Raw genomic sequence first — 11318 nt, 5'->3', positions numbered from 1 at the left:
AGATCCTAATATTTCCAATTTGGTTAGTTGTATAATTTCTTTTTATACTAATTATTTAATTAAACAAAACCAAATCTAATGCAAAATGGAAAGTTAACTTTTTACAACCCAGATAGGTGGAATTTTCAGAAACAATTTTATCAGAAGTTATGTTCCCAAGACCCTTTAAAGATTTTCATTACCCTTGATCTTAGAAAACATTTGTTGTCCTGCCCTCTAGTGCTCATGTCTATTTAAGTCTTGTATACAAACCTGGTTTTGGAAACCTACCACCATATAAATGGTCCTATTGAAATAAAATTACTTACTGATTGCAATACTACCAGTGATCTAAACAGTTCCTTCTGTTGCTTCTCAGGTATGTATAACACCCATGCAGTTATCTGAAAGTAAGACTCTTCAGGTTACTTTTCATTTTACCAAACCAATGTAAACAAGTTTTCTTTCTCAGTTCTGGACCATATAATGGAGTTTGAAGTGCACAAATTGTAGCTGACTTCCGGGTTTATTACTAAAACATTTTCACTACTAGCTAAAGCTGTTAGTTAGCCACATATAAAATTACAAGTTTTCACAGTATTTACAGGTTTTCATCCACATTAAAAGCTCTTCTACTTAATGTAATTAATTTTGCCTCCAGTGATGCAGTTTGTTACAGCATTGTGCATGCTTACATTTAAAACAATGGGTTAACATACTACATCTGTAATTACTCCCAAGCTACCAGAAAACCAGTGAATTAAATTTATTTAGTGTTAAATGGATATGGAATGTCATACAAGTACATGTAAAGACACTTCAAGATGAGTAAAGCAGAACTAATTGCACAAGGGATTAAAGGTTCACCTCAACAGTCAGTATTATCAAATCATTACAGCTTCCATCTTCAGAGTGCAAGGTATGTCATGCAAAAAAACAGCTCAAAAAATCCCCAAACAGACAAAACCAACATTGTGGTACCACTTAAAATGCTATCATACCACAATATTTTACAAGACATTAGGTGATCAGTCATATAGAATGAAGCATTTTAGCAATAACAAAAAAGTTTTAAACATAATTAACAGATTTTGCATGAACACAAATTCCAGCATTACTATACCTAAGGAACAGGCAACATGCTGGGAGAAAGTACCTAAAAATCAAAGCCTTTTTTATTCATAGCCAATATTACCTTCTGCAAGAATTCTGCAATCTTATTCAGTTTCCTCACATAACTGGGTAAGGTTCAATACATTTTTACATAGAGCATAATCACATAACCACCACATCAGCAAGAGGATTTCATTATCTTGATCAGTTACTACATTTAAAACCATGGTAAGATAACATGCCCTGCAAACAAATTGTCTTCTGGGACAGTGTTCTGTATGTAGAAATATTAAACAACTAAAATATACTCCTACCCACTTTAACCCCAAGTAACTTATAATTGGTATTTACATATTTTTGAAATATGTAGGTAAAAACTGCAGACGGCAGGAAAGCAGAATACACACGAGAGCTATGACAGTGCGGGTGGGTGCAGCCAGGAGCCCCCAGTGACACCTGGGCAGGGGCTGTACCTTCTGCACTCCTCCTCTGCCCAAGGGGCCTCAGCAGGGCTACCAAAGGCAGCTGCTGCTGTGGCAGAGCTGCTCCTCCTCTCCCAGCTGGCTGAGCTGGGAGCAGAAGGTGCAGCCGCAGCAGTTCCACGCAGCTGAAAGCAGACAAACACACTCCTACACACCTGCTTCAACCACAGCTTGAATGTTAACATGGATGAGACACAGGAGATGAGAGGATGCCTTTTAACATTTCCACCTTGCAATGCTCATATTCTGAGGGCACCAACAGGTAGATTAATCTACCAAAAAAAGCATATAAAAAGACTAAGTTGTTTGCCCTCATATTAGGAATAAACTATTTAACTTCCTGGCTTAAATGTAAGCAAGTGAAACTCAAGAAAGAACTTCTTGAGGTTAATTTTCCATCTACATTCAAAGAAAATAATTTACTAAAACTGTAACTTGCAAGGTCTACTAGCCTTGAAGTGAGGATACAAGTTAACTATACCTATAGTTAAATAAAAAACTTCAAAAGGCATTTTACAGAAATAAAATATGCAACTCTAGGAAGTAGGTGGAAAACCACTTTAGTATTTGTCTGGAACATTCTATTTTCATAGCCCATCATTCTCAGGAATGTATATTTCATAAATAAAAATACAGAACAAAAAATTTGTGTATTCAATCTAAATATTGAATATTGGATATTTCTAAGCCTCTTCAGATAAAATTTGCTTTCTCCCCCACAATTAAGTGATAAAACCTGAAAAAAACCTGACTTTTCAAATCTATCTCGCATGAGAAAACACAGATGAACAAACCAACATCTGGAAAGAACATTTTGTACAAGATTGCAATTCTAAAACACCTATATTACAAAGCAATGTAAATAAATACCAGGCTAGTACAAAAGCTCTTATTTACAGTTTTACAAATGAAAACGTTTTCAGTGTAAATGCAGTGTTTTAAAGAACACAATATTAGTAAAATGAGTTCCTGTATAGACCATTACAATTTCTGCTAGGTTTGAATGCAGTATTGTATAAAACCATTGTTTCAAGTTAATTTTTGTTTATAATTTAGTACAGCCAAACCCCAGTTTATGCCTGGAATGGTATCTGTTAAAGTGCTGAAAAAGAGGACATTTCTGAAATTTTAGAAAAACATACTGTACATTATTAAAGCTTTATCAAGTCAAAACTGGTATATTTTGTTCACATTTGCTACCACACCACCTGGGAATGGGAAGTTTTTGTTGAAAAACTTGTTATTATTGGGATGGCAGCCATTGGTATCTTCACATCCAAAGTCTGATGGTTTCCCATGAGTAACTTGTCTTAAGCTTCAGTGGTGGCTTCAGGTTTCATAATCTGGTAAGTAATCAAGTATTCTGGATAAGCCTGGAAAAGTGACACACACATTGTTTATTATTATTTGATTCTCTGGATGAATTAATAATGTTTGTTAAGGAGGAGAAAAAATTAATGCCAAAGGGAAAAAGGGCAAAACACCAAAGGTAAAAATCCCTGGATCATTCAGGAAACATGCATCCTTCACCTGCAACCACAGCTGGAGTTTGTTCAAAAACAAAATCAAGCCCTAGCACCCATAAACCTAGGGAAAAAAACCCCAATGCATGACATGCCTTTGAAAAAGCAAAAGAGAGTCTGTGAAACCAACCCAAAATCTCTTTACCTGCTCTCCTCTGTAAATGACATATTCTGCCAATGCCAATCCATTGACACTGGGCCGCCCGGTCACTGAGTGATGTCCTGGGGGAGAATGAGCCATTTTCATGGCACTGAACTGCAGGAAGGACTTGCCCAATGTTACACGACAGAAGAGCAACTGCCTGTGTTGAAAGGGAAAAAGGACCATGAATGCATAATGCTTATGACTCTGAACCTTGAAGCCACTTCAGTCAGCTTTCATAGCTCAAGTTTCTCAGGTTCTGTTCTGCTGAACAAAAGCTTTCACTTTGGAAAGCTCTAGTCCAAGGAAAGGGTTGGTAGTAATATGGAAAAATGTTTATCTTAGTTACTGGAAACAGCATGCTTAACAATGTACTCAGAGATTGCCACCACCTTTTCTTTGCCTGTTACTTATTTATTTTAAATTTTTTGGGTGTTTTAGGAAGAAGTTTTTTATCCCCTCTACCCATTATTCATCCTGACAACATAATTCACAAGTGTTCTAATGCTAGATTTGTATCCAAAGGCCAAGTCAACATCAAGGCCAAGTGCAAACTCTAGGTCAATGCAAAATACCTCAGACTAGCATTTGTCAGTTTGTCATGCTGTTTTCACTATTAAAAGACTCGACAAGGGCTCTTACTTCTGTATACATGTACCTACTGCAATGACAATGGAATCCTGGCATTTTTATAGACCAAGGTTATGTATCACCCTCACTCTGCCAAAACTTTTGCTTTTATCACTCTTTGCAGAAGACAAACTAAAAATCCCTTCTTATTCAAAACTTTAAAAAGCGTGACAAGACTGACATCCTCTGTAACTCTGGAAGATGATCCCCATTATTTGAGAGTCCCACAGAAGAGTAAGCAACATGAAAAGGGAGAGAGACTCAAAGAAGGATACTGGAAGGATGACTTTACCAATGTAAAACAGCATGCACACAAAAACTAAATATTCTTCTGGTTGAAATGACTGCCACCACCAAAACTGACTCCATGACCTAAGAGTTTATTCTGAACTGATGGTGTTGGTAACAGGTGTTCTTGTTGAAAAGTGGATTCAAGAACTCAGTTAGTGGCAGAATCCACAAATCCACATCTCTGTTTCAGTGTGTGAAAAAGCAGTGATGTGAGTGCTGACTGTACATCCTCCTCAAAGAAATACTGCATCTGAGTATCTCTGAACTTCTCCTTTCCCGGTAACAGACAATGAACTAAACTCTCATATTGCATCTTTCACATAAGCATCTAGCAGATCCTCTTAATTCTCTGGCTTCCTAAGTCTGATTTGTACACTAAGTTAAGGGAAAAGATATGGTAAAATGCATTAAGATGATTGAAGGTTCTTTAGGACTTTGAAATGTCAAAAGTTTTCTGAAAGTTTCTGTTAGGCCCAGCACACAGAGAGTACTGAGAAGGTCTGGTTAGCCAGAAAATCCTTCTTCAGAGAGAGACTGCTGCATTGATAGTCTAGGACACAATATAAAAAAGCAAAACCAGATTCTTTCAAGAGACTTACCTGTGGCAAACATAGCAAGATCTATCTTTGTGGATTGGACATCCAGTGCCACCTCCAATTCCATACACATACTGATTGCTTTTGGAAGAATTTTCAGCAAAATAAATCCCAGCTCCAAACATGCCGCCTATATAGGCATGTCTCTCATCAAAGCCTTTGTGAATGATTGCATTCACAAATGGGGAGCCTAAGAGAAAGAAAGTAAAACACTGAAGAGACAGTACACACATTTTTGTATGTGTCACAATTCAAACACTTGTTCCCAGTGTGTCGGGAACTATGTGGCCTTCCTTGTGAGCATGCACTGTGAACTTCGCTCACCAGGACAAACTCTGTATTTGTGTACAGTAAAGGCTTCAAATGGCTTTACCTTGCTAATGATAAGCTATCTTTGGAATGCTTAACAAAACTAACTTGTCAACTTACAAAACCAAGAAAACAAACAAAAAAAATCCTACCCCAAAACAATCCTTAACAGAATAAAGTCTGACCTTTAATCATTTTGGTCATACAGCTGCCAAAACAGCCTCCTCGAGGAGGCACACTACTTAATCTTCATTCATAATTACTGAAATATTTTCACTTAGACCTTTGAAGTCTCCTTTGGGGAGAGACAAGGAGATGCAAATTTCAGAAGAACAATACAGTACATTGTATCATCCCTTGTGAAATACACAAACACTTGCTCATAAAAAACTCATGTAAAACCTGGAACCTACTTCCACTGAGGAAATTTACTTTGTTTGAGACAGTAGAAACCCTCCAATAAAGAGTGCTGATGATGAAATAAGTTCATTAAGTGCATTTCAAATTCTCACCATGAAACAGCATCCTTTCATTGGCATGGTTATGATTCTCTTCAGAGACCTCTTTCCTTCTGTGTGTGTATCTTTCCCATAGTTTTTTGTTGCACACTTTCTGAATCTGAAACAGTCAAAATAACACCAAAAATCTCAGTTCACTTCACTGGACAGATAATCTATAGCCACTACACTACACTACACTACATTTACACTGCCACTGCAATGAGAATACTTTTCTTAGGCCTCAATGAAACACAAATTGATTGTTGTTTTATGACAAGTAAGTAATAGCTATATACTTAAGAATCAATTCATGTTACAGAGCTCCTTGTTAATAACCCTTAAATTAAATATGCTCTAATTTAAATTTAACAGGCTCAGTCACAATTTTTCTTGATGCTGAATCACTAGTAAAAAGATCAATCCATAAATTAAGAAATGTCTTCCATGAAGATTTGTGAAGCACTTCTAAAAGAAAGTAAATTACATACTCCCTGCAGAGGTATGCTGGGTATTGCAATGTCTTGTGCATGTAGATATAGCATAGCAATTCCACTGTAACTTCAGTTAAGAATTAAACTTAGTAGTACTTACTTGCAAATCAAAATATTTATGATATTAATGAAAATTACCATTACTTCAGAGGGAAAGCCAGATAAATACAAACCAAAATTCCGTTAGATTATTTAAACTCATCTACTGCCTATTTTTTTACACTTGTTTGATGTTAAATCAAGCCAAAATAAGAGTTCAAAAGTTTTGCTTTTTCTTCTTCTCTTTCTTTCCTGCCATTCTCCCTCAAAAGACACCCTCTTCTGTTTCTTATAAAACCTTCTGCCTTTTCCTTCAAAAATTCTCCAGTTTTCAGTGACATCTTTCTATGTCAATTTCTTCCTGACCATTAACCCATAAATAGCTTTTCCATATAAATTAAGTCTTTGAATTTCCCTGGAAAGTGATCTTTATCCTGTGCATGTCTCAGAAAGGCACATCTTGTCACCTTATGGAACTCAAACACGTGTAGAACATTTTATGGATACGTTACTTTAAGACAAAGCTCCAAACATGTAAAACCACTGGCCACAAAAAACTCAAGCACCTTTAAGATGTTGTATCTATTGAAGACTCCACCAGCATGTCCTCCGTCTCTGTGCTCTCGGACAGTACTCTGCATCTGAAAATTGAGAATTTAAAGAGGATGACATTCCCGCACAAGATCTTCAACACGTTTCCCTTTACACAAGTCAAGTAACGAAAATAATGAATCATGTATTATTAACACAATTAAAAATCATAAGAGAAATTTTTAGGTGACTTGTTGTTAAGTAATGCCAGATTTTGTGAATGCACATGAATAGGTTTAATGATTTAAAAAAAATCAAAACAGTATTTTTACTGCTCCATGGTCTAGTCTTCAAACTGGAGAAGATCGTGACTAATCTCTTTAAAATTGTATTTGTTCAGAATTTTGCCTTGTGTGATTACGGCACTTTGAAAGGAAGTGATGTAAAACTGTCTATGACAAACAGGCAATTAATTGGTAGTACAGAATTTATGCTATATTGAAGATATTTGATATATAGTACAGGTTTTAAAAATACTACAAGCAATAATAATGTAAGAAAGAAAAAAGTTACAGACATCATGACCACAGATTATAAGTGGTCCAGTCAAAGTTGGGAGTCTGAAGTATCCTTATGCAGGTTTTACTTAAACTTAGTGACGTTTACTGTACTGTTAAACTGTCCAGCAATGCTTCCTTATCTGATTCTTTAGCAGCAATAGCAAAAATACTGAGAGAATACAAAGAATGGCATTTACCTCTTCTTCTACAGACTGAAATTCCTTGTCTTCGGTGGAAAGGTCTATGAGAATAGTTCCACTAGCAGAAGTATTTAGAGTCAGGTACGGGTTCAGTCCTGTGAATGCAATAAAACACAGCAAAATGCATGTGAATGTAATAAAACACAGTCTCAGAAACCACAGCTGTTTTCTCTGATCTGTGGACACTGATCTTCTCTCGGCAAGAATCATCATTTCAGATGCACTAACCCATTTATTCATGCTTTAGCTCAGTATACTAATACACACAACAGGGGAAATGCTTGTAAACACTTGCTTACTTCAGAGTTCATTTCAACTCTAGGTAAGTGACACAGTGAGCAACCACTCCCTGTACAGAGTCCACAACTACTGGTGGCAGTGGCATCATGAATGGGAAGAGCAACCTGAAGCACTAATTTAGTAGGAGTGTTTTTCCCATGGTCATGCAGAGAGAACTGACAAAGAACTAAGTCTGTCAATCCAAAATGCTTGAGCCTTGTAATGAAAGCTTAAAAGATATGGAATGTTTAAAAGAAAACCTCTCTATCTTTCCAAATATGCAAAAAAATTTGGAATTTTACAAAGAATCCAATGTTAGTTTGCATTGGACAGACTGCACTCTAACTGGCATAACTGGCAAGTAATGGGAGCGTAATTACTGGATATAAGAATATGAAGACTGTGTGCATCAACTAACAGGTGACCAGAATTAAACACTAGGTCTGCCATGAGCTCTTTAAAAGGAATAATCTGGGGAAAGTGGAAATTACAGATTCATGCACAGTCTGGAGCCTCACGTTAGCAGTGTGCAACTGGAACAGTGCTCAGGAGAAACAAAGTGGCAAGAACCAAAATAAAGCTCATCCACTACTAACCTCAAAACAATGGTTATACTTCAGGAAGAGATGCCATATGTACAAATACACATATGTTCAAAAATACATCAGGCCTACTTAAAAGGCAAAGTATACAGTTAGTGGCTATGTAAACTTTGAACTCAAACAAGACACAAGGCTGAAATCACACCTTAAAACTAACTTTTATCCAAATTACTCATGAGTCTGTCCAGAAAGACCTGACAATTACAAGAAAATTATGCAGATTCACTTAAATACTTCATTATCAGGAAAAGAATTATCTTAGGGTTGGTTCTTACTGTTTTAAGGAGCAAAAAGTAATTCAGAGATTGGGATAGTGACTCATTACTATGGAGTGAAAATTTTAGAATGAGATTTCACAAATGGTGAATCAGGAAGGGAAAAAATCCTACCAATTCTAATTTATTTCATTTCTGTGAAACAGAGCAATACAACAGTAAGTGATATTTCAAGGAGTCAAAGAAGAAAAAGAGATTTGGAGGGTTTTATTTGCCTTCTCCACAGCCATAGTTACATGAAGCATACTGAATGATGATGAATTTACAACTGCTGGGACCATGCTGGTATCAACAGTCCTGCACAACTAAAGAGGCTTTAGCAGTAATTTCAATGCAAACTAAAGTTGTTAAACAAAGCAATTAGGTTAATTTTGGTTCACTGAAAGCACACCAATTCTATTTTTAAAGAAAAGTGTAAGAATTTCAGCTGCTCTCTGAGTGAGCAGACAGCATTCTGTGGCAGGACCCAACAAACAGGACGTAACAGGCCTGAACTCATCAACAGAATGTGCTCTGCTTTGATGAAGACAAATATTCCCTATCTCAAAGAGCTTATAAACATTTTGCACTAAGTCAACACTTTACCTAAGTACACAAAAAAAAGTGACCACAGAGGAAAAAAATAAATCAGAGCACTGAAAGTCAAGATTCACAGTAATTCACAACATAAATAAAAGTAAAAAAAATAAAAAAAACCAAGTTTCCAGTCAGAAGACATTCTTACCATTTTCTAGGTCAAGTTTTATTACCCATTCTTTCTAATGAGATACAATTTGGAATAACATAAGTAATTCATAAAAATTGATTATGTAAAGGCAGTATTATGTGATAATTTAAAATAAGCATATACCTTGTTGTCCAGAAATAAGTCTTTCAACTCCTTTGATGATTTTATGCCTATGGCCATAAGCATTAATGCCAATTTCCTTCAATTCTTTGTGTCCCATTTCAACCAATACGTCCAATGTTATCTATAATTAAAGCAAGACCATGGTTTTTGTACCAGAACAAATGCCACTGACAGTGAAAATATACCTCACAATGGCCATGAGAAAAAGCAAGTGTGAAAAGAACAGGAACATTAGAGGCTTCAGTGTATTATTTACATATTTTACTTTTACTCAACTGCTTTCTTCTAACTTTTTGTCTTAAGTAAACATGCTACAAACTACAAATTGTAACTTGCATTGCTTGCACGTGTTATGCATATGTTAATATATATGCATATATTTTAAGATACATTTTTTAATATATCAATTAAAAATCCAGTTACAGTCCTTTCCTTCATCCAACTCATTCTGACTGTCACTCATTGAAAATCTGTCTTATTACATTATACTAACCAGTCACTATTTATTCCATTGCTTTCTAGCCCAGACTATCTGGAAATAAATATAACCACTTACCTGTTCTCTCTCAAATATGTCAATTAGATGTTCAAGGCCCAGGTTCCGCACAAACTGATTAATGCTAAAATCTACACCTGAAACTAAGTAAGAAGAAAAACACAATGTACATTCATACCTGTATTGTAAAATAAGGCATACACATCTGTGGCAGCTATGAGAGAAGCAGAAATTCCTGGTCTTTTGCAGATGTAGATTAAATATTAAATATCACTAACCAGTATAAACTAATCTGCTCTTCTGCATCCCTAAGAGCAGTCTTTGCCACACAACAAGGCAACCAGCTACCAGAAATGTACATTACTACAGAAAATATATTGACAAGTGAAATGTCATAGAAATAACCTTTTTATGATACCTGATCTAAGAACAGCCTCTTAAAAACTAGATAAAGTTTGCAGTAAAATACTGCTTGGTATACAGCCAAATTTCATTTGACTTCTCTTTTAAAACACAATTCACCATATTGGTTCTGTTCAGCAAAAAAACAAATTTAAAGGCTCTGTAAGGGGAAAACAGTATAATCTTATACTGCAAGACTTTCAGACTTCTGTTCCTCATTAATGACATAATAAGGAATCTAACTATTGTGTATGCTATAATACCTCTATGAATGTATGGGAAACTTGACACCTTTGTGTTCACCATTTGTTAAGAAATGCTCCTGAATGCTTCATTTGTTAAGAAATTCACTCCTGAAAAAGCCTCACCTTCTTTTTTCTCCAGAACAGTAGCTCCCTCTGCACAGTTTGTACCAACAACAGAGGGAAGTTCAGAAAAACTACCAGACAAGTTGTCAAGACTACTTGCAGCAGACAGACTGGATGGACTGGATGGAACAGAAGAGAGGGAATCAGCTGCAGAACCTGTAGTCTGAGACACACTTATAACCTGAGGTTTGTAGCAAGTCGGTAAGGCAGAAGGAGGCATTGCCGCAGTCAGTAACGCACTGACATCGTCTGCCTAAAGAGCAGAAAACAACTCATTAAAACAGAGAAACACTTTTGCACAATGTTTTTTCCTAGAATGCACTATCATTATATGAGATTTCTTAAGTACACTGCAAAATAATATTGGGAAAATGCATTTTACAGTGCAGCTTACAAATGGTCTTTTCTGCCAAAAGCATACATCAAATTGCAAAATGTCTATATGTAAAAGCTGTAGAAAGGTAAAGACTTCAGCATTTCTAAAAAAATGTAACGGCAGTTAAACAGAATTAATTTGCTATGAAAAATGAACAGAAGCTTCTACTGGCAACAAGAATTTATGAAACAAAACAGTTTGTCTAAGTGTAGTTTTATTTACATTATAATACTTAGAAAGAACACCCCTAAGAATTTAACAGACAGATAGTTTCTTACATTTAT

General features: G+C 35.8%; 1 protein-coding gene across 1 annotated transcript in view; it reads right to left on the bottom strand.

Annotated features, from left to right (window-relative positions):
- Positions 1–721: 721 nt before the first annotated feature.
- TNKS2 (tankyrase 2) overlaps positions 722–11318 on the bottom strand; it is a 28726-nt gene continuing 18129 nt past the window's right edge. The window contains exons 19-27 of the mRNA XM_066555152.1: positions 10659–10911; positions 9949–10031; positions 9393–9513; positions 7384–7481; positions 6662–6736; positions 5578–5683; positions 4760–4946; positions 3243–3399; positions 722–2947 (exon numbers count right to left, since the gene is read on the bottom strand). Of these exons, the coding sequence (XP_066411249.1) occupies positions 2885–2947; positions 3243–3399; positions 4760–4946; positions 5578–5683; positions 6662–6736; positions 7384–7481; positions 9393–9513; positions 9949–10031; positions 10659–10911 (1143 nt within the window). The 3' untranslated portion in view covers positions 722–2884. The remainder of the gene's footprint in view (positions 2948–3242; positions 3400–4759; positions 4947–5577; positions 5684–6661; positions 6737–7383; positions 7482–9392; positions 9514–9948; positions 10032–10658; positions 10912–11318) is intronic.

This window comes from Molothrus aeneus, chromosome 8 (genome assembly GCF_037042795.1).
Source record: "Molothrus aeneus isolate 106 chromosome 8, BPBGC_Maene_1.0, whole genome shotgun sequence".
In the NCBI taxonomy this organism is placed as follows: domain Eukaryota; kingdom Metazoa; phylum Chordata; class Aves; order Passeriformes; family Icteridae; genus Molothrus; species Molothrus aeneus.
The sequence above is the reverse complement of the archived record's forward strand: the minus strand, read 5'-3'. Positions and strand labels throughout refer to the sequence as shown.